The sequence below is a fragment of the Struthio camelus genome, chromosome 2, assembly GCF_040807025.1.
Source record: "Struthio camelus isolate bStrCam1 chromosome 2, bStrCam1.hap1, whole genome shotgun sequence".
Taxonomy (NCBI): domain Eukaryota; kingdom Metazoa; phylum Chordata; class Aves; order Struthioniformes; family Struthionidae; genus Struthio; species Struthio camelus.
In genome coordinates this window covers 124,688,693-124,713,867 of record NC_090943.1, presented here as the reverse complement: position 1 = coordinate 124,713,867, position 25,175 = coordinate 124,688,693, and the positions used below count along the sequence as shown (strand labels likewise).

General features: G+C 34.9%; 1 protein-coding gene and 1 long non-coding RNA gene across 11 annotated transcripts in view; one reads left to right on the top strand and one right to left on the bottom strand.

The window, feature by feature from the left end:
• The window catches only part of RALYL (RALY RNA binding protein like), a 387,555-nt gene that overhangs the window by 257,433 nt on the left and 104,947 nt on the right, over window positions 1-25,175 (top strand). The window contains exon 1 of one of the 10 annotated variants that reach the window (XM_068933794.1): window positions 19,159-19,303. The exons of the other annotated variants lie outside the window; for them this stretch is intronic. Coding sequence (XP_068789895.1) covers window positions 19,267-19,303 — 37 coding nt within the window. The 5' untranslated portion in view covers window positions 19,159-19,266. Of the gene's footprint in view, window positions 1-19,158; window positions 19,304-25,175 lie in introns of those variants that run through there. 10 annotated transcript variants of the gene reach the window in all.
• The window catches only part of LOC104153508 (uncharacterized), a 38,848-nt gene continuing 23,429 nt past the window's right edge, over window positions 9,757-25,175 (bottom strand). Inside the window, exons 3-5 of the long non-coding RNA XR_696281.2 lie at window positions 22,363-22,580; window positions 18,435-18,497; window positions 9,757-10,522 (exon numbers count right to left, since the gene is read on the bottom strand). This is a non-coding gene — a long non-coding RNA (uncharacterized lncRNA). The remainder of the gene's footprint in view (window positions 10,523-18,434; window positions 18,498-22,362; window positions 22,581-25,175) is intronic.

Here is a 25,175-nt window from a genome sequence, read left to right as displayed (position 1 = left end):
CTCCACAGCCTCTCTAGGCAAATAGAGTACTTGACCATTCTTTATGTTTTCTGTGTTCTGTTTTCTAGGTTTTTGTTTGTTTGTTTGTTTGTTTGTTTTTTCCTTATATCCAATCAGTACTTCACCTGCTGCAGTTTATTACTATTGCTTTTTATCCTTTCCCTGTGCCCTTCTGAAGAAAGTATGGCTCTTCTATAATATCTCTGTAGCTGAACATAGCAATTGGGTCCCTGTAAGTCTTCACCTTTCCAAGCTGAAGAAACTCAATTCCCTCAGCTGCTCCTCGTATGTCATGCTTAACTCCCCTCTTTGTGGACCTCAGCTGGAGTGTCTCCAGTCTATTAATATTCTTCTTGTACTAGGGAGCCTCAAGCTGGACACAATATTCCAGATACATACGACAAAAGAAGGAAATAATCACTTTCCTCTATCTGCTGGCTATAATTTTTCTAATGTAATTTAAGATGTGTATTCTGTGAACTTGTAGGGCTTGTATTATTATCCAGGCTGCTGATAAAGATGTAAAACAGTATTGGCCTCAGTGTCAATCCTTGAGGAATGCCATTTATAAATGACTACCAGTTAGACTTCAAAATCATTCATCACTACCCTTTGAACTCAGCTATCCATCCAATTTTTCACCTACCTACCATCCAGTCCATTCCTTCTCGTTTTGGCTAGAATGAAGCTATGGGAATTCATATAGAAAATCTTACTAAGTCAGGGTAAAGAACATATTAGCTTTAAGTGGTGCCTTACTCAATCCTTCTCTGGGTAACACTTCTCTTCCTCAAATGCAGCACTAAGTACAGAAACGTGAAAGGACTAAGAACAAGCCTTACCAGTAAAGACCTGAGGCAAAGACGACACAGAATATTTCACCTAATTCAGTGTTTGTATCCAGTCAGCACTGCAAGATTCGGATGACATAAGCCTTTAACTCACCTTTCGTGTGTGACTTAGGAATCAGATTTGCTGAAAGCCAAGTCAGCTGTTTATCTCATCCATTTTGGTCTTCACTGTGCAGAGGGATGCAGTATCAGGTGTAGCGCTGATCCAAGCTATCCCATCCATAAGCATATGTGCAGCACTGCAGGAAGTTGCTGGTGTGGGGCTGAAGGCAGCTTAGCTGTGCTCTCTGAACACTGTCCCTCAGTGCTAGAAAGCTGTGACGTTCAGTAGGAGATGCGCATTGGCAGGGGACCGCGTTGATAAGGAATCTCAACCTTACTTCATGCCAAGGACATAAATATTTTTAAGAGTCTCGAGAACCACAGGTATTTTTAAAAATGAGACTGAGACTCTTGAGGCACCTTGCTTTTTCAGGTTTAACCCAAAAATTCTCGTATAAACTTAATTTAAGTCTCTAAAATCCAAGTGTAAATTTTAAGGTATTTCTCTGTAGAATTGTGATATCTTGCCATTTCTGGCATGAGCATTACCTAGGGATTCAGTCTTGACTTGTCCCCTTGTTCACTTCATTAGAGGATGTTTTCTTTTCATTAAGGCTCTGCAGCCAAAATATGTGCGTTCTCTGTGACAATATAGATAGCAAAATCAATTATTACATAGGAATTGGATGGGTTTGTAAATACTAGAAGATAGCAGGGTTCTGTTCATTGCAACCACCCAGCTAGAAATGGAAGAGCATGAAGAAAATTACAACATTGGAGTGCTCAGCATTTCTCTGAGCTGTATAACTGGTATCCTCTGATTTTGGGAAACGATTGTTGTTTTAGAAAAAAAAAGGGGGGTAGTTTTCCCTGAAGGATTCTTTTCTTCCTCTGCAAAATTTAAGTTACCTACGTCCAGTGTTGGCAAGGTATGGGGCTTTTAGAGGTCTCCAGACCTGGTTAGGCTAATGTCTGCATCCCACTGCTACTAAGAAGATTGACTGAGTTCAGACAGCAGGCTTTGATTTCAGTCATCCATGTACAGTTTCCATTAAAACCAACATGTGACACTGGGGGACAGAGAAACATAAATATTTTGAAGTTGGAGTTTAAAATCACCCCAGACTGATTGTTTTTTCTGAATCCTTTAAGACATTACTTCTATATCAGTCTCTCTCTTCCCACTGTTTCCCTTTATGAACACTTTCTGAGCTTTCCCCACTTCTGCCATAATTCCTGTTACCAAAATGCCTGGAATACTCTTCTGAAAAGATATCAGTTGGATATTTCTTGATCGTAAGCACGTAACTGTACAAATCAAGAATACATCATATAGTGGTTGACATGCAGAACTGCTTTTAAAGGCAGCAAGGATTTTATTTTGTGGTGACATCATGCTTTTAAAAGACTTGCAGTAGTCACAAATTGTCTCTGCTTTTTTCCATTTGTTTTATAATGGACATTATCTTCCATTTCAGGAAAGTGTATTTATCACTGTAGTTGCTATGATATTTTGGTTTCTCTCAAGCCTCTCTGTGGAAATGCTTATGTTTTCAATTCAAAATATAACTCCAGCATTAGTGATTAGTCTCTGAATTGCCTTCATTAAGAGAAAGCCCAATCCATTTACGATCACAAGAATATTGCACTTTTAGAATTCCCCAAAAGCTTTTTGTCACCTAAATCAGAGAGAACTTGGGATACTAGTATAGTTGTTCTTCACAAGATCGTCATGCGAAGTTGCTGTTATCATCAAAATTAATTTATTTGCTACACACATCATGCTGAATCTCTCAGGTAGGAGAACTGTAAATCTGAGTAAAGTTAAGAATGTTCCACTACTCTTACTGGGCTTACAGTTGTCTTAAATTCTCCACTGTTATAACCATGAATTTATCTTTACATTTTACTCTTTCTAAATCAATAGAATTCTTGTTTCAACCAAGACAACTAAAGGGAAGCATGTAAAAAATATTAGTAATGGAAATTTTACCTGTACTCTGTATGAGGCAGGAAGAAAGGAAGAGTTTTCTGTTCCCTGGGGATCCTCTGAAATGCTGTGATTGCATAGAAATCTATCCCTGCCAGATACCTTCAAAAATTTGAATGAGCTACCTCAGAGCTCTAGAATCATAGAGAGTTTGAACTAAAACAAACAAAAAAAAAGTTCTGTTTTTTCCTCATGCTTATCAGGCAACAATTGCATGCATCTGTTTTTTTCCTAGTATGTCTGCTCCAGTTTTTCCGTGCTGGAAAAGGTGTTGTTGGTCTTTCGTGCCTTCTCACTTTGAACTGTCACTTAAAATGATAGATTTCTAATGTGATTAAAACCAAGATCCTTCCTGGGTGTAAGGGGTTTTCAGATAAGCAAGAAGTACCTCAACTCAAAAATAGCAGACCAGAGAAAGCAAACTAGACATAGAGTTGACGTATTCATTAGAACTTCAGCAACCTGATTGTATTGAATGCACTTCTGGCTGCTATACAGGATTACCTTTTTCCACAATCAATGAAATGATTACATTGCCTTTATAATAAAACTCCAAGAGTTTCATATAGTAACTTTTTTCCCGTTTGAATGTATTGCAAAAAATCAGAATTCTGTAAGCATGTCCCTTTATAATGTACAAAGGCAATACAAATAAGTAATTCCACTGAGAAGCATCGCATGCCCACCAAGAACAACATAAAATTTAAAAAAAAGCAAATGTCCTTAATCACAGTTATAAGTCTAGCAAGAAGTTTCTGGTTACATTAACAGCTACGGGAACAAAGCTCAGAGGGACATTCTTCTAAAGGAATTCTTCTATTTTTGAAATTGCAGTTGAAGCCCAAGTGTCAGTAGGTGGCGCCGGAGACATAGCTGTGTGGCTGAAGTTTCCCCTGGAGAAACAATCTGGAGATTAAGTTCAAAGAAATATATATTTTTTAATTTTTCCTTCTAGCAAAGCGTAGTACCTGAAGGTCACTGCTCCTAGCTTGTGTTATAAAACCCTGCAATACTAGATCTGTCCTGTCACTTCCTTGACACCAGTGCAATTTCATGATCCATAAGTAAAAATCAGGCAGGCTGCAAAAGTAAAGTTTTGTTTTGTGATATTTTGATCCATCGAAGTCTACTATTTGGGAAATAAAGACATTTCCTTCTTTAAAAAAAAGTGTTTGATTGGGAGGAATGAGGAGGAGGAAACATTGGTACTGAGACTGACTAATATTATTTAACAAAATCTTGTCACACAAGTGTCTGAGGCAAAGGTATAAAGGGTCTATTTGGGAAAATACCATAACCAGGTCAAAGCCAATTTAAATTTTCTCAGTAATGTTCACCTGAGATGCAGAGTGTTTCCTTTGTTTCTTTTTTTTTTTTTTTCTTTTTTCTTTTTTTACAAGGCTTAGCCTGCATGTCACGTAATGCCCGGGTCCTCTGGATCATATGAGTCTGAAGCAGAAGCTTGGAGTTTCAGCACTTTCAAAAACTCAGAGGGGATAAGCATAAGAGACTAAAATATGTGAAGACACCTTAAGGAAGACATCACCTTTCCTAGGGCAGTTACAGAGACAGCAGTGAATTATCATCAATTGAAACAGGCTTTCTCAAATCAGTAGTTACTATTGACCTGAACTGCTGAAGGCAAAATGCCTTGGATCAAATTTCTGGGGCAACATTTACCTAAATCTTTAGTGGCAAAAATAGATATTCTTACTCATTCCGTCTTCTCTAGAATAGTGTCAGTATTTCTCCATTTCTCTCTGGCTTGTCATATTAAATGGCTCCCTCCCACGCTCACATAGTTTTTCTAATTTTCCATAGGGTCTAATTCTTAAATTTTAACATCCTTAAGACTAGTATTATGTTGAATTTTCTCAAGTATGTTGCTTTGATTCTTTATAGATGTTTAAGATACATGTGGAAACCTTGTTCCATGTGTATTTCCCAGCCTGGGGCAAACTTATGATGCATGTATGTCACTTTTTAGTGAGCTATTTAAATTTGAGGAAACTGAAGCATATATGATTCTCATAAAAATATTATAAGACATTCAAGTTTTGCATATTTGCTACAAAATCTTTTTCCTGGTCAAAATTCTTAATAAGACAAGAAAGGAGCAAAAGCATCAGCATATGAGTAAATGAAAGATGGAGGCTAGTATTTTCTTATAGTAACTGATCAAATCAAGATGCATACATAAGAAAAGCAATAGCTTTGCAAAACATTAGTGGGAAAAAAAAAAGCAAATAAAAACTAAGCTTGTTGATTGTGCAGCTGCCAGACAAGTTCTTAAAGCTAGGTAAGTAGAATTTTCAGTGATAAATTCACAAAATAAGATTTCACATCAATTTTTCTCTTCAGAATATAAATAAATGGAAAAACAGTGAATTTTGAAACTGACATAGGAAATAGGAAATAAGTGAAATCTAATTACTGTAAGAATATGCATGAATAGGAATGACAGCTCAGGGTTAAAACCTAAATAAAGCTCACTAGTACATAGTGCCCACGAATGATCCTATGCGTCTTATCCATTCTGGCAAATTAGTGTAATGGGTAGCAATGACAGCTTGATATAAAGGATGAAGAAATTCCTTTGGTGCTATTGCAGAAGAGCAGCCCCAACTTGCAAAAGTCTGAATACAATGTACCATTCTTTCGAATTAAAGGACAAATACCATGCAAAATAGTATACTGCAGAACAGTGAGTGCTGAAAGTATTGAGGTAATTTTGCGTAAGAGACCAAGATTCACAACATAAAACCCAAAAAATCATCCTGAATCAAAACAAATTAAATAGCCAATGGTCAACTTTGTATGCCTTGAGGGTAAATATCTTTTCAGCCTTACTTTCTTTCTGGTTAGACGATATGCCTGAGGACGTTATTAGTATGTAGAGAGCAAATGCCTCCTGTTCCAAACTTGGAGACATAATATAATTAATTATTAAGCTGGGTAGGAACGGGTGAATACCTCTGATGGTTATTATAGAGACCTGATAGGTCTCGATAATGATCTGCAACCTGCCAATGTGAAGACTTTGAGAAGAAAAATGTTATTATCTGGGTCCTGACTAGCTGAGTACCTCACATTCGCAGTTCGTGTCTCCACTTCAAATATGTTCCCATTTATCATATGAATTGTGAATCCCCTTTTGAATATTACATCTATTTGAATAAATTAATGTGGCCATTCAGCTGTGTTGATCACTTTAAGATAAAAGTTTAAATGGTCCTATTCCACCTCTGTTCTAAGAGTTTCTTTGTCTAATAATAGGATGGTCCGAGTTTAGCATAAGTTAAGCACATTCCCTTTGTGTTCCAGCGTGTTATAAATTAGGTTGGAATGACACATAAAATCAAGTTTGGAAGAGTGTTCGGAGCTTGGAAGAAGTGTATTTGGTTTGTTATATGGTATTTAGTTCTGATGCTCCTCTGATATAAGTAACATTGCATACAGAAATGAAGAGAATTCTTAATTAGCAAATATTCATTTCTTTAAGTTACTTAGACTTAACATTTACTGGCAGAGATTGAACAGTTACATCTGTTCAGGTTTTTTTTTGGTTTTAATGGTACCTTTGTAGGCTTTTCCATGCATTTGTTTTAAATTGCTGTGTATTTAAATTGGATTATAAGGAACTGCTACTAAGGATTTTAGTGAGGTTAGACATTAAAATGCAATGACATTTTTGTTTAGAGAAATGGAACAATCTCATTGCATAATCGGCTTTGATGCTAACATTTCAATAGGTGTCATTTACTCTAAAATGCTAAAAACCTTTTTTTAATGTTTTATAATTTGGTAAAACAAGAAAATATGCTTGCATTATCAAAAGAACATTAAAAGATGAATTTATCATTACGATAATTTAATTCTACTTTCCTTTGGAATATTTAATTTTGCTTAACGAGTGATGCTCTATGTTTGCCAGTATATCAAGATAGATCCTAGATGGTGGTTTAAAAATATATCTTTTATAGATGCAATTACTCAAGAAACTCCTAAAAGCTTTGCTTGTTAAATATCTGGCACCTTCTTTTCTGAAGGGTTGCAAACTGATATATTCTAGTGCAGTCATTCTTTGAAATAGTGACTCTGTTGAAAATTTCCAGACTATTTCCAATAAGAGGCTTTTACCAAAAGAGAAAAGACTGGACAGTGAAATGGCATGATTAGTCATACATTTATCCAGAGGTACCATATACAGATCAAATTTATTCATCTATTTCAGAGATTAGTCTATTAGGTTCACTAAACTGGAAAATTAAGAATTGTATGCCAAATGTTCAGTTAATTTAAATTAAAATAATTTTGATGTTTTTCTTGAATTTGTGTCACATAATGTAGAACATCCCACATCATGGAGCTCAGTCATCCATGGATGCAGGCAACTGAGGCAAATAATTTACCTCTAATTTACAACAGCTGATCATTTTCTTAATCTTGAATATATCACTAATACAAAATACTGCATTCTTGCACCTCACTATATATTTGCTATCTGGCACCTTAAAAGAAACCAAATCCTATTTCCCTTTCTCCAGAAGTCAGGTGTTTTAAAGGTTATTTATTTGGTATTATTTAGAAAGTTAAAATGTTAATAAAGTCACAAGAAGCAGTTCTTCTTTGAACATTTGAAAAATAATTTTATTAGCATTTCGTAGTTTGAATGAAGGCTGCTCAAGTGGACCTATGTCTTGTTAGGCCTCTGCAAAAAAGCTGACCTCTTCAAAAATTACTGCTACATATTCTGCTATTTTTAGAACTTTATGAGACTGTTCCACAGGGAGCACTGTGACTGTAAGATACTTTGTCTAAATTTCAAAAATCCACTTGAGAAACTTATATGAATGTCTGCCATGTATATAATTTTGACTTCTGCAGAGTGTTGACAAAAAACATATGAAAGCCTGAACAGAAATACTTCAGAGTATTTTGTTTTCCTGGTTCGCAATAATGCTTGGTGTAAGTGCAGTGTTTTCTAAAATAATTTTTACACCATTAAACTCTAGCTCAAATTTTAAAATGAATTCATTTTTCACTTACTGGAAGTCAGTGACAATGTCAATAATAGTTTTCATTGTGTGTGTTTTAGATTTTTTTTAAATCTCAGATTAAAATCTTAAAATCATGGTGAAAGTAGAAAACCACTAGGAATGGTGAGAGACTAAGTTCAGTGCCAGTCAGAAAAATAAAATAGAATCTGTTCATGCTCATTTTTTCCTAGTGTTCAAATAATTCAGTAGGACCTAGATTCTCCAGACCACATTTTCCTGAATGTGAGGGTTGTAAGTACTATATCCCTATAGAATAAGTAATGCTGAGGGCTCCTCTCTTCCTTTTGTGAGTGGAATAGCCCAGATTCTGGATTTATAATATAGTAAGATAGTATATAAGTATATATAAGATAATAAAATAGCATGGTCAGGGTTTTCATTTTGCAAAATGTAAACAAAAGCCAGAATGGCATGGATCCATATTCCAATTTGCCAGGTTCAGGTGCCCTTAAATGAGAGATTTTGACTTTGTCTGAAATGTGGGCCATCCGTAATATTTTTCCAAGTTTAAAAAATTTGTAAATTAAGGTTTTGTCTGATTTTAATTAGTGTCTCACTAAATTTAATGTTCCTATCACACTTCAAAGTAAATCTCTTGTTTCAGTGTTCTAATTATAGCTCTTTTCAGTAAGTCATTGCTCTGCAGGAGGAAAGAAACCCTTTGTGGAAGGGTTCTTTATCTTTTAGAAATCAATGAAGTTAACACGTATGACCAATAACACGAAAGCTTCTGCAGCTACCTTACTCCTTCAGTAATGGCAGGGGGGAGGAGAGCTCTGTGTTTAGTTAAATATTGGTTACACTGCATCCTATGAATACCAGTTTCAAAACAATTTACCACACATTTGATATTCTAAGACATGAGTAGCAATTTCAGTCTAGAGATATACGGTGAATAGTAATAATGTCTTTATAAAATACTTCCCTCTGTTATTTTGCTGGTGTATCATTCTGACAGGATTTTTCTCATCTGTAAATCGAAGCTTTATTATACCTTGTCTGGTCTAGCTGAGCCTTTCACCAAGACCAGAAATTTTCAAGACTGGGAGTGATCTGGGGACAGATTTGTGAAAAATGTTTTTGGATAGTCCATGTCTGGGGTTATTTGCTTTGAACAGACTTTATCTTCAGAAGGTGCTGTTCTCATGCCAGCTGAAATTTTTTACCTTTCGATGATGCCACAAATCAGGGACTAGATAACACCTAAATTCTTCAGCACCTATGATTTTAGGCTTAGGTTTAATAAAGCATTTTGTCTGCTTTTGTTTCACAGTTGCACATGCTATCTCTTCAGCACTGAACAGTTGGAAATAGCTCTAAACTTGGGGGAAGAGATCAGGGAGAGGGGTTTAGCTATTACTATTAACCATTGCCAAGAAGTTTTCCTGCTCAGCTCACGCAGGGGTAAACTGTTCTTTAATTTCTGTACCATTCTGACATCTCAGTTTAGTCTGTCATTAAGTCATTGAGAACATAGTTCTGCTTTCTAGATTTCAGCATCCATTTCAAGAGAATTGTTATATTTATTTTCAGCAGTAGAGTTAATTCACAGTATAACCTGATATTCACTAGTAAAATATCAAGGTGAGAAGTACTAGTCTGTCCAAGTTCCTCTTACTGCTTATGCCTTTGAAATACGTAAAATATCCCTAAATAGAAAATGTGTTTTATTTGAAAGTACCTTATCACGCAAAAGTGGATTCTGATGAGAAGTAATTCTTTATTATTAATAATGATGTTTGTCTTTCATTAGAATGTTGTTTTTTAACTCTTAGTAAGAAATTTTAAATTCTATAAGTATGTCACAGGTTTATTATGCTTTTATCACACGTATAAACAACACAAAACTTTTTGGCTAAAAAGTAGGGGTTTTTTTAATGGTATTTTGATTAAACACTATCGCAATACAATAGCATTCTCTGTTAAAAACCTACTTGAGTTTAAAACAAAACCATTTACTGAGTTGTTATAATCACAGAGAAAATATTTTGTTTCTATAGAGAATAACACTAACTCAAACTGTTTTTGACTTAGTTGCAATGTTTGAAGAAGCTCCTATACAACGGACATGTTCTAAAACTGAATCTATGAATTCAGCTATGAGGCAAAATGTATGCAACCCTATCATAAACATGCAGTCTTGTTTAGGGAAAAGATCTTTCCCTCAACCTATCTACCAGTCTAATTAAGACATTAAATCAGATACATTAATCACTTGTAATTTAATAACTTCTTGTTAGCACCTTCCTCCTCTCCGCCATCACACATATGCATGCATACACATGAAAAAAGATGAGCAGTTATGAAGTTGGAGCCACACTAACATTTTATATGGAGTGAGCAGATCCCTGTAATTCAAAGGACATTTCTCTGTGTGTTCCTCAGAATACATTTTCAGGTAGTCTTTGCACTTGCTTTGGTGTGGTCTTGTGGTGAAATGGTATATAGCAGTTTTTTCCCATTACTCCAGAAGTCAGTTTTCTTCACCGTCTTCTACCTTTCATCTCTATTAAAGGCCTTATTCTCCATCTCAGGCTAGCCATTACACTGATTGATTATGACCAGAGTTGTCTTGAATCCTGCACAGTGAGAAAAGAGAAATCTCATGCAATGAGAAAAGTGGAATCTTTTCAGCTTTCTCTTGACTGTTTTTATAAAAGCATTAGTCTGAAATGAAAAGTTGGAGCAGCAGCTGTTCATGGGCTGAATAATAAAATATCATCAGTTTGTACTGCTTTGAGCCCTAAATTTACATTTTAAGTGCCTAATTTGTTCACAAGAGGTTCTTTCTTAAGCTCTCCTTGTTCTGTCTTGTAGAGAAAGTGAGAGACTCCACTGGTGTGAGGAACTAAAACCTGAAAAGGCATTTTGAAAATGTTCTTTCTGAAGCAAAATTTAAGTGTTTTAAGCTAGTTTATATAAATATGTAAAAGTTTTAAAAGAGGATCTCATGTACATAGTTACCATTCTCATTCTGCAGTGGTAGAATGATAGCAAATGGTTCCTTTAAATGGCTGTGTCTGAAAAACCTGTTTGGGCATTGATGCTCAAGCATTTCTGAGCCCTTAAGCAGAATCAAGATATATGAATTTGGGGTGTACTTTTGCAATGTTTTGGGGTTACACAGGAATGGATTCTGCTCTAAAAGTTTGCACCATTAAATTTAGCATGCTGAAGTACCTCATCAGTGTGACAAGTAAAAGTGATGCAAAAAGGAAAACAGAACAGCACTGAATTGCTTGTCACGCTAATCAAATTGAAGTGGATATCATCTGTTTGCAGAATATGACATAGTGGGTGCAATTCACATTTAAAACACATCTCTGTATATTGAAGTGGAATCATTTTGTTACTTAAGCAATACCAAGACAGATTAATAGAAAAAAATGTCTTAAATCTCTCATAAAAACTCACAATATCCAGCACTTTGTTTTCTAGAAATGATAATATGTATGAACTATATCATTAAATCCACCTTTGAGCACTTGCTAGTCTATTAAAAGACTAAATATTTTATTAATTCAGCAGAGCTGCTTTTGCTCTACATCTGGCACTTCCCCACCCTTTTAGATTACCAGTATCCGGTAGGATCTACTAGCTTGGAGACTATGGAAACTATTGCCTGCTGAGGGCATCCTGACTTATTCTAGATTTAACAACAAAAAGAAAACAACGGTAACAACAACAACAACACTTTTTCATTACTTAATGACTTTCTACCAGTTTTCCATTAGGGTTAAAAATTTACCAACTGGATAAAAACTATTAAATTTTCAAATATTAATTCTAGATTCCTTAAAATTGTTTTGATTTTCCAGGCTAATGAAATTCATAGTCTACTACTAACCAAAAAAGAAAGAAAAATGTTATTGTAAAACTGATAGCCATTGTTCTACAATTTTATGACAAACATATATTTCCAAGTATAAGTTTTGTTTGTTTATTTCTTTGTTTTGCTATATTGAGGGAAATTTGCAACCTTTAACTTTAGCATGATATGCAAAACATTAAAGCTATGATCATTGAAAGTGTTATTGTAAGATCAAATATAGGGAAACTTTTCAAGTAACATAGCTCATAAAGTAAATTACTAAGAAGTTTAATATGCAGAATAATACAGACCACCTCTCTATGTATCATTTTCATTGCCTGAATTATATTAATATAAATCCTGAAGAAAGAAATTTCTTGAATGGAATCTTGATTTAGATAACTATTTGGGACACAAACCTTCTATCTGTTTTAATGGAAGGCACCCTTTTAATCCCATAATGTGAAAATTCTGAAGCAGACCATCCCTTCAGAAAGTCTCAAATCTCTTGTCAAACAGGTATTTTTAAAAAAGGAAAGTAACCAAGAAGTTTTGTTGCCGGATGGTGACAACGTCCTCAAGATAAAATAAAAGATGATGAAAAGAAAAGTCACTTAAACTATTAACCAGGCTGTATAGCACAAAAAAAAGTGAAAACCTGTTAGAGTTAGATAAAAACTGGCTAAAATCAGATTACAGATGAGATAGGGAAAAAGCCAAGACTAAGAAAGCAAAAAAATAAACAAACAAAAACCTGAAACATTCAAATTGTTCAAAAAACAAAAGAAAAACAGCCAAGATCAAACTTGTCAAGAACTGAGAAGGGATAGAGAAGAAACTGATCTAAGATGAGAAAGAACAAACTTTGATCTTACAGCATGTCAAAAGCAAATGAAAGGAGTCATAATGGCATTCATTTGAGGTGGATTTACAATTTTCCTGCTTGCCAAAGCAGAAAGGAAAATGTGTTTCTCCACTGTAGACTCTATCATATAAAATGTCTAACTGTAATTGTCTGAAGTTTGACTGTTTTTTCAGATATTTCAGAGAGGAATAACTTATTATTCCTAGTTTAAAATAAGAGCTAAATGTTCCTCAGGCTGAGGAACAGAAAGCTTTATGTTATTGCTGCCAGTCTAAAGGGATCTGTGCTTACTGTGCGCAGCACTTTTTTAGAAAAAGGAAGAGCTATCAACTATTCATAACTGCATTATTCATTTTTTGGAACTGGGAACATAATAGAATTGGCCAAGTTTCACTTAAGGATTACATAAGACAGTCTGAATAATGAGGAGAGGGTTAAAGTTGAGAAGGTATCAAACCTCTCCAGGGCCCCTGTCAGTCTCTGGAACTGGGGAGAAGGCTGCAGAGCTGCTCTTTGTGTAAAGCCATCATTCTAAATTGTGAAGGCAAAAGTTCTGGCTCCCGGTGTATCCATGTATTGTAGCTGCACTGAATTTTGTGGTTGTTACATGTGGATGTAATTGAGGACACAATGTGATTCTGAATACTCTGAGGGGTATTCATACTGGTATGAATACTGGGGTATCTTTAGGTGCCTGATTTAGCTGATGAGTTTCTCCAGATTCTCAATGATTCAGAGCAGGAGTCAACAATAGGTAATTTTGTTTCCAGCTGGAGAAGCCCTTCCATTGTCAATAGCAGAGGATGGTCTTCCTAGCTTCCCTAAAGGTAGGTACTGATCATTAGATGCTTAAAATTGGTCAGCGTAAATTCCCCTTGTGTCATGCTAGTCTTCTCCCAGTCAGAAATTCTCCATTAATATTAGATATGCTGAAAGACTGACGTCGACTGAATCTTGGTTATTGCTGGGCCATATGATGATTGATTTATCTGGAGATGTGGGACCACGAGTAAGCTAGAAAAAGCTGCAGGATGTCATCCAGTTCATCCCCTAGGCAGGCTCCTCAGAGATCTTTAACCTTTTCTAAAATCCTCCAGTGATATAATTTTTACTGGTTCTTAGGCAATGTAGCTGCCCTTACCAATAACAAAATTATTTTCCAAGTATCTAATTTAGATCTCCATTGCTGAAGTTTATGACCATGACTGTTTAGTTCTACCCTCATAAGAAAGAGAAAATGGTTTGTTACTCCCCTCTATTTTTTGACCAACTTCTTATGTATCTACAAACTGTTATGAAATACCTCTACTTCTTCCGTGTTTTCGTTCTAATCTTCTGTGATTCTTTCAAATTCTTATCTTTACTATTAGATAAAGATTTCACTTCCAGACATGAGGATGTCAATTCTAACCTTACCTTTGTAGGAATTGTTACTGCAACCTTTTGAAATTGTTTCAGCACAGAAAAATACACAAATTATTTTTAACGTAAATCTTTTGTTTTTTAGTTTAGCGTTATGATTCCACGCAAGTAACTAGCTGTATTTGAATATTTAGGGTTGCTAATGCCATATTAGCAATTTCCTAAAATTGCCTTGGGTGCAATTAAGCAGTCAGAGGTTAAGAAATTCAAAAACAAAGTTCCTGAAACTATCTTATTTCAGCCTATTATATTTAGATCTTGATGTGGCAGTGACATTTTACTTTTTTCCCCCTCTGTTCCTTCCTCACTGAGTACATGCAATGAATTGCATTTTAGCGATGAATAAGGGTTTTATAGAAAGAAGAGTGCTGATTTTTGTTCCTGCTGATCTTGGAGCAATTGGAGCACATTATGAACAAGGCAAGGGGTGGAAAGAAGTGGAGGCTCCTGCCTGGGGATGAAGAGATAAACATTTTTTTCATACCTATGTGACATATTCTAAATGGTAATGCTGTCATCTGATAAAAATAAGGAATACACCACTGGGCCTCCCTCACTAAACTGAGTATTTTTTTTATTTTTTATTTTTAAAGATTAAAGATAAATGCTAGAGCAACAATGAGACAAATGGTATTCTAATGAAGAACCTTCACTGAAAAAGAGGGAATTGCCTATGGTAAATATAGAGCTAGTACTTTGAGGGCTTTCTCTTCTATCTAGATTGATTAATCTTTTTTTGTTGAAGTGTCATTACTGTGTAATAGTCTTGAAGCAAAGTAAAACAAGTCAGCAGAAATGTAAAAGATAACAAAGAGAAGCAACAGGCAAATTGTTTTACAAAAATCAAACAGTTCCAACAAAAATTCATTTATTCTGATGTCTTTTCTAAATTAGTAGACAGTGGGAATACTCTGAATGTAACAAATGTAATACAGCTTTGGATGAATGCTTGAGATTTTCATGAAATCTTGCAAACTGCATATTGTTTTGGATATGAGCAGTTGGGTAGAATAAGAACTCATCATAGAATAAGAACTCAAAGTTAATGACGACTCTTAAAATAGCCTTTTGGCTTTAGGAATAGGAAGTACTACCGATTTTAATGTATTGAGCTATATTATTTTTCTCTTTTGTAACCAGTGGAGCCTTTAGATGACATCAGCTGTGGATTGTGTGCTAATGAATAGTATTCTTGAGAATATTTAAAAGTTTTAAGTCATATATCTTATTGTTCACTCTTTTCCTATAAGTCTTCCTATAGTAAATAAGAGGTCTGCAAAGAGGATTTCCCAGGCAGGATTCCTTTCTCTCCCCCTCACTGGGGATTTCAGTGGGTCTCTGTAGCGATTTTCCTCCACACAGGTGAATTCCCTTGTGCAAAGTCAAGGATTGACCGTTCAGGTTGGGACCACCTGGAACAATGGTCCTAAGTATAAAAAAACCCCAGAGAATATTAATTGTTCTGGGAGGGCAGAATATAAACTCTTTTGGTTAGATTTAGTTGTCTAAAAATATGTTTAGAGACATTTAAGATGCCTTTGGGTTCAGTTGAGCTCTCTGAAAGATTGTAGGTCTCCCATAGGTCCTATATGATATTTTCCAGGACCCAGATCCTGGGTGTCTCAGATGCCCTATGGCATCAAAGTGGATCTAGACATTAATGTTTAGGCAGCTGAACTGAGAGTCATTTTATCTAAAGGTGACTAATCAAGTTTTTCTGTTGTGGCACTCTCAGCCTTCATTTTTACCCACTCATGAACTGCTTCAGGAACGCAAGCCGGCCATGCTGCCTCTTGAACCACATTACTGAAACTCTTTAATCCCTATTTTTAGTCGTAAGCGTGTGAGATACAAATTTTGATCCTTCCTCTTGTTTGCAACAGCTAGTTAAGTATTGTAACACTGTTAATCAGGAGTATGATTTGACTGATGTTTTAAGCTTTCTCCTGATTACTTTAGAAAAAGAATAAGTTATCATTAATGTGACTTAATAGCTACATAGCTTTTCTTGGTAAAGTGATTTTTACTTATTTAATATAAACACCATGTTAAAAGGGTTATTGTCAGATAATTGTCCTAATTTTTACCAGTAAGAGGTATACATACACGAAGTGCATAATTTTTATGCATCAATAAATTGTATTTTGTAATGTTTGCTACTTGGAAGAGGTTTGATGTTGAATCTAGCACATATAATTTACTTCAAGAAAAAATAATTCTTATTGTATATATATTTTTTCTTAGCTAACATCATAAAAGTAACTATAATGGGAGCCTTAAAATGATATTATTTAAGAAAAATTTTTGGGTACATTGAATTAAAAATTTAGAAATAGAGAGTGCTTTAAGTATTCCCTCCTCTTCTTGTCTAAGATCTGCTCATTAACAGTAAAAGTGAGGATACACCCTAGACTAAAAGTTTATTGAAGGATAATATGGCACATTCAAGTCAGCAGGTATTTTTATGAAATATCTATATTTTTTATTTTCCTTTGTTTAGGAAACAGTTCTAAAAATAAATTGCAGGGTTCAAAGAAAAATTTATTGGGACTTGTAGGGTAAGGAGAACCCTCTGCAAAGGAAAGGACAATCACTTCAGTCATTTCCATAAAGACAGAAAGGAGAGGAGAGAAAGGTGAGAGGTGATTCAAGATGTGCAGATAATGATGTTTTTAATTCTTTTACCACCAGCAACAATAGACCAACAAAATTCTTTTGTAGACACTCCCACAGACTGTTGTAAGAATATTTTAAACATTTAAAAATAATTTATGAAGCTGTAGCTTTGCCCAAAAAGTAATGAGATTATATGTGATTAGGTGATTTTTGTTACACAGAGGTTTCACTCATTTATTCGCAAGTCACCAAGATTACTACATTTAACTAGCCATATGCAAGATTATAACACTTTTTAATGAAGAATTTTCAACTTTTCCAACAAAGAACAATAGCATAGAGGAATATACGCCTTCTATGCCCACTCAAACCTAGCCAGCACATTCAGGTGCTGTTCTATATACATACATATATATTTGTACTTTTTTTTTTAAATCAACAAACCTAGAGTGATTCACCAAATACAGTGTATTTACATTATTTTTAGCAAATTCATTTAACTGTGCTGAAGAACTGTAATCAGAATTGTAACTGTACAAAGAAAAACCTATAAAGACTATGCATTCAGGGATTTAAAACAAATTAATTCTTATTGTAAGAAATTTTCGTTGTCAAGATATTTACATACAAAATACATACTTGCAATAGAATAATGCACATAAGGGCACTGGAAAACCATGCACATTCTTGCGTGTGTTATGTATAATATAAAACGGAGAGCTAGTAATAAGTTTCTATGTTAAACTCTCAATAAAAATTAATGAGAAATTAACCATTAATGGTAAGAAACAGGAATGATTCTTACAGTTAAATTCTAATGCGGGCTGAGAAAAAAGACTGAGGACATCTTACCATGATAACGAAAGAAGGAAAATTTGAACTGAACAGAATATATGAAATATTTCAGGTAGAAGTAGAAAAAGAGCAAGAAAAGGCAACAAAGATGGCTACATGAAGCAGGAAATCTAAAGACTCTCAGGTGCTAATGTTGTGATAACATGGGCTGCCTGCCTGTGCTTGTTCAGTTCTGCTATGGTCTGAGTCAGATCACAGAACTGATCCAGCTGGAAATTAACTCAGAGGAAAAAATGAAGCAGGCAGACTAGGGAATTATCCTCAGCACATATAAATCACTGCATAAATACTAATGTTCGTGGAAATAAACTACTCACTGCTATTTGAGTATATGGCATGTAGTATCTTTCTATTCTGTACAGAAATTTTGTCTGCTGCTATCTTTTATAATGATTTAGTCAAAATTTTTCCTTCCCTTTACCGTACTTCACTTTGCAATTTCCTACCTTTCTGCTAACCTCTGCAACAGAGATAGTGTCATTTCAACTGTGGCATTTTCAGATGACTAGGTACGAAATAAATCTAAAAAAATTATCCAGCGTTTTTTCTCTTTTCTTTAGGCTACATTTTATCCTCAGCTATGTTGATACAAATCCAAAGCAAATGAAAAGATACGTGGTCAGGTTTTGACAGAGGGAAAAAAAGTAAATGAATAGAGTCAATATACAGTAAAAATATCACTTCAGTAGCTAGATATATGTCAATGTGAGCCCTATGTGAAATATTGAACAACTGAAAGGAAAAAATAAATGATATTGTACAAAATGACTATACTGGAGATATAAATAAAAATTTGAGGGGAAAAAAATTATGAAGTAAGTAGAGTTTTATGGTATGGAGTCAAGTGAGACATTTCTTTTAACTTTGTTGTAAAGAAAATAACTGCAGGTCAATGTTTTTTTAGATAACGGATGCTGCTTACCTTCACTATCTTTGGAAAGGTGTTCCACTTTCTCCACCTCCTTTAGGAAAATGTCTGAATTCTCTGAAATGGTGACATACACGTTTATAAAAGATCATGTAGTGCTCCTAATTTTTTCCCCATGACCTTGTGATTCAACAGATTAGCAGGTAATTAAGTAGCTATAAAAATGAGCAAACATCAGAATGTTACTTAAATAGCTAACAAATAGAAATCATTGAAAGTAGATCATAAGTCAACACAGGCATGAAAAATGTTTATATTTCTATGTTATTTTCTGAAAAACCTATAAGCTCAAGCTGGCAGTCAGGATTACATTAATCAACATATATTGATTTCTTTTTCGTTGCATAGTAATTTTACTTGAAGATTTAGTCCACAATATTTTTAATTTCCTCATATGCATAATTCTAAGAACCTCTTAATGAAAAGTTATTTTTCATTTGTGCATGAAGGCATTTATGCAATTTTTGTTTTATCAAGGCTTTTTGAGGAATCTTGGTGCCAGGCTAGCAAATAGTACTTTAATCCACTCTGTCTGATTAATGACTCTTTATGCTGTTGGGATTTTATTAGGTGGTATCAAATAAATTGGGAAAAATATAAAAATAAATATATTTGGGCTCTGAGCTTTCTAAGAGAGAAAATAGTTAGAGCCAGTAGCATCTCCCCTGGATTTTAGGAGAATGGTATTACCCTGCCTTTCTCTCAGAGATTGCTGGTTACCTTCTGTCAGTGAGCAACTGTCTCACTGCAAAGCAGAAGCCTGAGCTCATCTCTTTTGTCTCTGTGTTCAAGACAATTGCTTCCTCGAAAGTGGAATTTCTTCAGAATGACTATGTACAAGAGCAAACGCAGAAATCAAAGATGTAAGTAAATCATAAACTTCTTTTAGTGTTCTCGTAGAGGAGGGAAAATAAATTTCCAGTTTCATTGAAAACTATGTTTTACTTTACCCTGCACTGGCTAAATAACACCAGAAAAGCAGAAATAGCATTCCATCCCAATTATCCCACTGTATTTGTATGTTAAGTGCATGAAAGAGCTTTAAAATGAAAAATTACCTCACTTGTTACTATGGAAACCTTCAGTAAGTGATTGCTTTATAAAATCGACAAAGAAATAGAGGTCAAATATAAGTTTAGTTCAGATCAACATCCTTTATTCAAGGCTTAATGACTGGCTAGTTACATCCTTTGCCTTGACAGGGTTGACATGCTTTCACTTGGCAGACTTCTTTGTGTGTCTCTCTTTGGCGAGTTAGTGGTACTAGAACTTTAATGGCAGTTATTTTCCTTGACCATAACTTTCTAAATAATTAATCAGTTTTGCTTCAACTACAGAAATAGAAATTGGGGGGGGGGGGGGGGGGGAAGGGAGAAGGAGGGTAGGCTGCATGTGTCTGTCGTGTGTTTAAAGGACACTCTGTCACTAAATATTCCCCCCTTGTAAAATGCCTGGTTTTCCAATCAAGCACCTGTTTGACTTTTTAAATTGCTATGGCCTCAGTTGTGAGAATTTCAGTAATAGTATTGTCTCCTCCAGAGCATTATGGAAGGGTGATAGAGCCAAGTAAAAATGAAGTGCTGTGGTTCAGGTCATGGAGTATGTATTACTGTAAGAAAATCTAGCAAGAGGCCAGGCTGTAAATGGAGACCATGTCTGAGGTGAGGAAAAAGATATTCCATAAAGAAAACTGCCCTGTAGGAACTGTGTGCTTTAAGGGGAGAGACAGCAGGAGGGGAAGGAATATCAATTCAAAAGACTATACTCTTTGGACCTTATTTGGACAGGAACACTGCTACTGGTTAGAGTTTAAAGGATTTCTACAGTTTTATCATTGACCTCGGTTTCTGGTCCTTACAACTTAACCTGTACAGGTTTCCTTCAGTCTTTCTCTCCCAAAATATAGAAAGTTTTCAGGACAGATCTCTGCTAAAATCTCTGCAATAGAAATCAATCTGCTTCACGTTGAAGTACAAATAATTATCATAAATTTTGTTCTTGTAGCTGGAGTGGGAGAAAATTATTTATATATAGGCAAATTGTAACTTATCGAGTTCACTTTAACATGCTAATTACTATCACAGTTATTACATAAACAGGGAGATCTTTCTACAGCCAGCTGCATTCTTGCATTTTATAATATCCAAGTTTGGCTGTGGTGTATAATAATGAAATTTGAGCCTGAGTATTTCAGTCGTTAGGTTTTTTTTTTTTTTGTCATACAGTTACAGTCATTCATGAAAACTTTGCACAAGATGCTTGTAAAAATGCTTTTATGAAGTGAATGAACCTTCTTCCCCTTTCTTTTCCACCCCCCACCACCCCAAGGAAAATCTGTGATTTGCCAAGATAAATAAAATTAAGAATGAAGCATAATTAGAATCAAGTATGTAATTATGTTGGTGACTCTTGCAATGATTTTGGTTAAATAAGTCTCTCTTTTTTAGGCTCTTAATAAATAGAGTATCTTACTAGAACCGTCTCCATTAAATTTAATACCTATATGGCATACACGGATGCCTCATTAATACCTCTTAGTTAATTAACAAATGCAAAGTCTTAGTAAACAAACAAAACAATTTGGTTAATTTTGATATTTCTTCTATTCATACAATTCAAAGGATGTTTGAAGGATGATTTTTGTCTAAGCAATTACTATCCTGAAATACAAGGGATAATGGTAGCAGCTGTGTTGAACAGTAGACAGGTACTACATTTTCTGCCCATTAAATTTAACGTATATGTGTTAATCTTGAAGATGTTTTGGTAGCACTTAAGTAATAATGAAAGATATTAAGTATATATTCTCCAATAGATGTAGGGAACATCTTTATCTCCTTTCTGTCTCTCAATAAAATGTTTGCGCATCTGGCATAAAACGAAACTGAGCTTTGTGGCTTTGTTCGTTAAAGTTCTGCTTCTGGACTTGGTAAATGAATTATATTATAAGCAGTGCTTTCCTAACTTTTTTTTCTTTCTCTCTTTAACATATAAATAAATGTGTAAAGCCACTTTGTACTTCAAACAATTTTCAAGCACACCAGATCAAGAGGAAGAGAGAAAAAAATAGAGTGACCTTTTCCTAACATAAAATATAAATAATAACTATTTGCATTTTCTGCCCCAAATACATAACTGGTGATAGAAGAGAACATGCCAAAAATGGGTCTACTCACCTGTGCATTTGTATAAATTGGCTAAAAGTTCCCTGTGTATTATCTCAGCTGCAGCACAGTACCTAACACTTCTAAGTTCAAAACCAGTTTTAACGCTTTGCTTTCACTGCAGCCTTTGATTTTAATTCTAGCCATGGTGGCAATCATATTAAGAATTAGGATAATCTTTGTTGTTGAAATTATTTTATCAAAGTTTTAACACATAACCTTTTTTCTAATGAAACTTATTTTATTTTAATTCTGAATTTCAGTGTTCCTTTTTAAGATCATGCAATACTTGCCATATGAATGAATGTCTAAGATTTAGCACAATAGAATGAAGCTAGTTACTTAAAGTAGGGGAACAGTTCATGCATTTCATTTATTCCATATATAGTTGTAACTAATGAGAATTAGAAATAAATATCACAGTGTGATGCTTTTGGAGCACTGAGTAAGAAATATTAAGTAGTAAGACTATTTCTGTATGGGCAGGTGTGTGTATTTACACACACACACATACACAAAGTCTCTGTGCATACAGCTGTACGCATACCCAGATTAGTAGCATGCTTTACTCTTATTACAGGACATTATCAAATAATGATAAACTAGATTACCATTTAATTTCACAGACCTAGAGATTGAGTGTACTGGTTATAGGAATGCATTGTAACAAATATTATGATATAAGCACTGCAACATTGGTAAACACATCTGGTACAGCCCTTCTGAAATAAAAGATTTTAAATCTTAGCCTGACCTACTTTGGAGCTCCAGCTGTTGAGGAGGATGGTCAGTATAAAGCTTCCTGGATGTTGTTATGCACGTGTGGGGCTTTTGCATATTCTGTTGCAGTGGAAATCGCACAGTGACAATCAGTAGCATCCTCCAGAGATGATAATGTCTCCACTCTTGAAGATGGCAGCATTTTTGACTGAGATCTTTCTTGTAGACGACATTGCTAATTAAGGCTGGCTGCTACCTTTATAGGCAATAATGTTAGGAAAAAATGGACTTAGTCTATAAACAAACTTTGAGGAATTAATATTATTATTTATTTATTCATGGCTAGGATGACAGCTTGCCCTGAATAAGGCTCATGTGATGGAGGGCTATGCACAAAAGACAATCCTTAATGATATTTCAATTTAACATACTAAATTTGATTCAAAAGAATACGAGATGGCAGAGACAACAATGGCTATCATGGGGGGCAGCTGTGGTCTGTGGATGGTGTGCGTCAGCACCCAGGAGGACATGGTAGAGCAGTGCCTGGTGTACAGAGGTTATTATGAGACTTCTCGGCTACACAGCTGAATTGGGGTTTACAAAGTTAAGGCATAGATGGAAAAATGAAGAGGAAAATATATCTTCTCTTTTGCTTTCTTCATCTTCACTTTCTCAGTGCTTCATGGGACCTTTTACACATGTCAGTAGTGACAATCACAGCACAGTGGCAGCTGACGCAAAAAGCAGATGCTTTTAAGTATTAGAAACCATTGATAAAATCAGTTCATAAATATAGCTAGATATTCTGTCCCTTTGGAAGGGATTAACTCCAAGGCACCAATTCCAAACTCCTTCATGACAATATGAAGGACCCTGTCAACATCAAATGGCCTTGAAATTGTATGCCTGATGCATTAATGACTTTTGGCATGGATTGGCTACCAGATCCATTGAAAATAACTATTTCCATTGGATATTACAGCTTACTTAGCTAAAATAGCCGTTGCCACAGTAATTTTTTGTTTTTCAATATCATCCAGATCTTATGAAGATACTACTTGTCTTAAAAACCAGCACATGGCTATATAGACTTTAGCAGATGACTATATAGACTTTTTTAGAAAGGAATAAGGAGAGGGGAGGAGTCATGCGTATTTTTATTCTGATGAGTTCTGTTTCCTCACAGGAGACATATCATAATTGTATATGTAACTGACACATGGATTATGATTCTTTACTCTTAATCCCCAATTTTATTTGTCTAGTCCTAGGCGTCCCTGCATGTAGAGTGATATAGCAAGTAGCATGTTAATTTACTAAAGCATTAAATAAAAGATAGTAAAACTAAAGTAAAAAAAAGCTTTTTCATAAATTATGCAGGTAGCTACAGCAGTGTAGAATGCAGAAAAGGTTCTACTATTGTTGCCTAAAGCTCATTAAGTATTTAAGTGTGTTGTCCAGTGATTTGTTGTGTGTTTTGTTTTCTATTTTCGAGTTTTCTTGTCTTGTTGCAGAAAGAATGATCTCTGATGACAAATTCTGTGAAATTTCAGTTCGAAGGAATATTTTGTCCTATCAACGTTCTTTGATTTATTGCAGTACCTGCTTTATTTTCTTTTATTGATAAGTTCCCATTTGTCATCTTTTCATCATAGATTTGCTGTTCTCATCTTTATCCACTTACAGATACCGTAATCACTTTAAACCTTAAAAACAAAGTTGGCATCTGTTGAGTTTTGTTATCTCATAGTTTGATGAGCCCATGATTACTTACATCTCCTTTTTGCCTCTAAGCGCAATAAGAAACCCCCAGCACTCAGTCAGCTGCTGCTCATAGAAAATAGCAACCTTAATACGGAGTATGTCAGGAGTTAAAGTGACTGGAAAACCAACATTCACTGGGGAAAACAAGTGTAGTTACTGACCCAGATACATATAAGAAAATTCTGCCTCATTCTGTAAAACATCAGAGACGCAAACAACAAGGGATTATCTCTTCAGCATGATACAGAGACGGCTTTCTTCATGTAAAGCTATCCTAGAATATGGCCCCAGGATATCCCTATACAACCTTTTGAGGAACTAGAGTTAAGTGCCACTATGTGTATCAGTAATAAGGGTGAGCAAAAAGACACTGATGACCTGAAGGAGTATAAATGCCATTGAATATTCACTTCACATGGATAACCTCTTTATGCAAAGAAATATAATTGCTCCTCAACAACTCAGGAGCTACAGAGATAAGCACTTTTCTCATAGTTTTGACAGGAACTCATTGTGACCTGAGAAGCTTGGCTTGTTTGAAATTATTCATTTCCCAATGTCACTAAATTAAACTTGAAACATATGGTTTTCAGTGAAGTGTGCAAGGTAAATTAGCACAGATTTTTTTTTTTTCTTTGGTACTTTTTCAGATGCCAGCTGCCCATGAACAAATCTTTAAAAAGAGCAATTGTAATGACAAAAAAGTGGAACTTCAAGTAAAAAAAGAAAAGATTTAATTGGTATTATGTCTACAAGCCTCCCACTCTATCTGTGGGATTAAATTAAGATGTATTGACAGATACTGCATGTGTTCAGTGAAATATAAATTGATTGCAAAACTGTTTTATGTCAATAAGCTGCTTACATTGAGACAGAAAAGATCATGGATCACTAACAAAAAAATTATACAGTGGAAACAAATCTGTATTCTGGGGCTGACTTTCAGGATATGCAAAAATGTGGAAAACTACATACATAGAATTTTAAGTTGGTAAGAATTGGTAAGAGTTACTTAAACAAAATCACTAATCACTAATACTTCCTTCACTGTAAAATAACTTTTATTGTTATTCTTATATTAGAA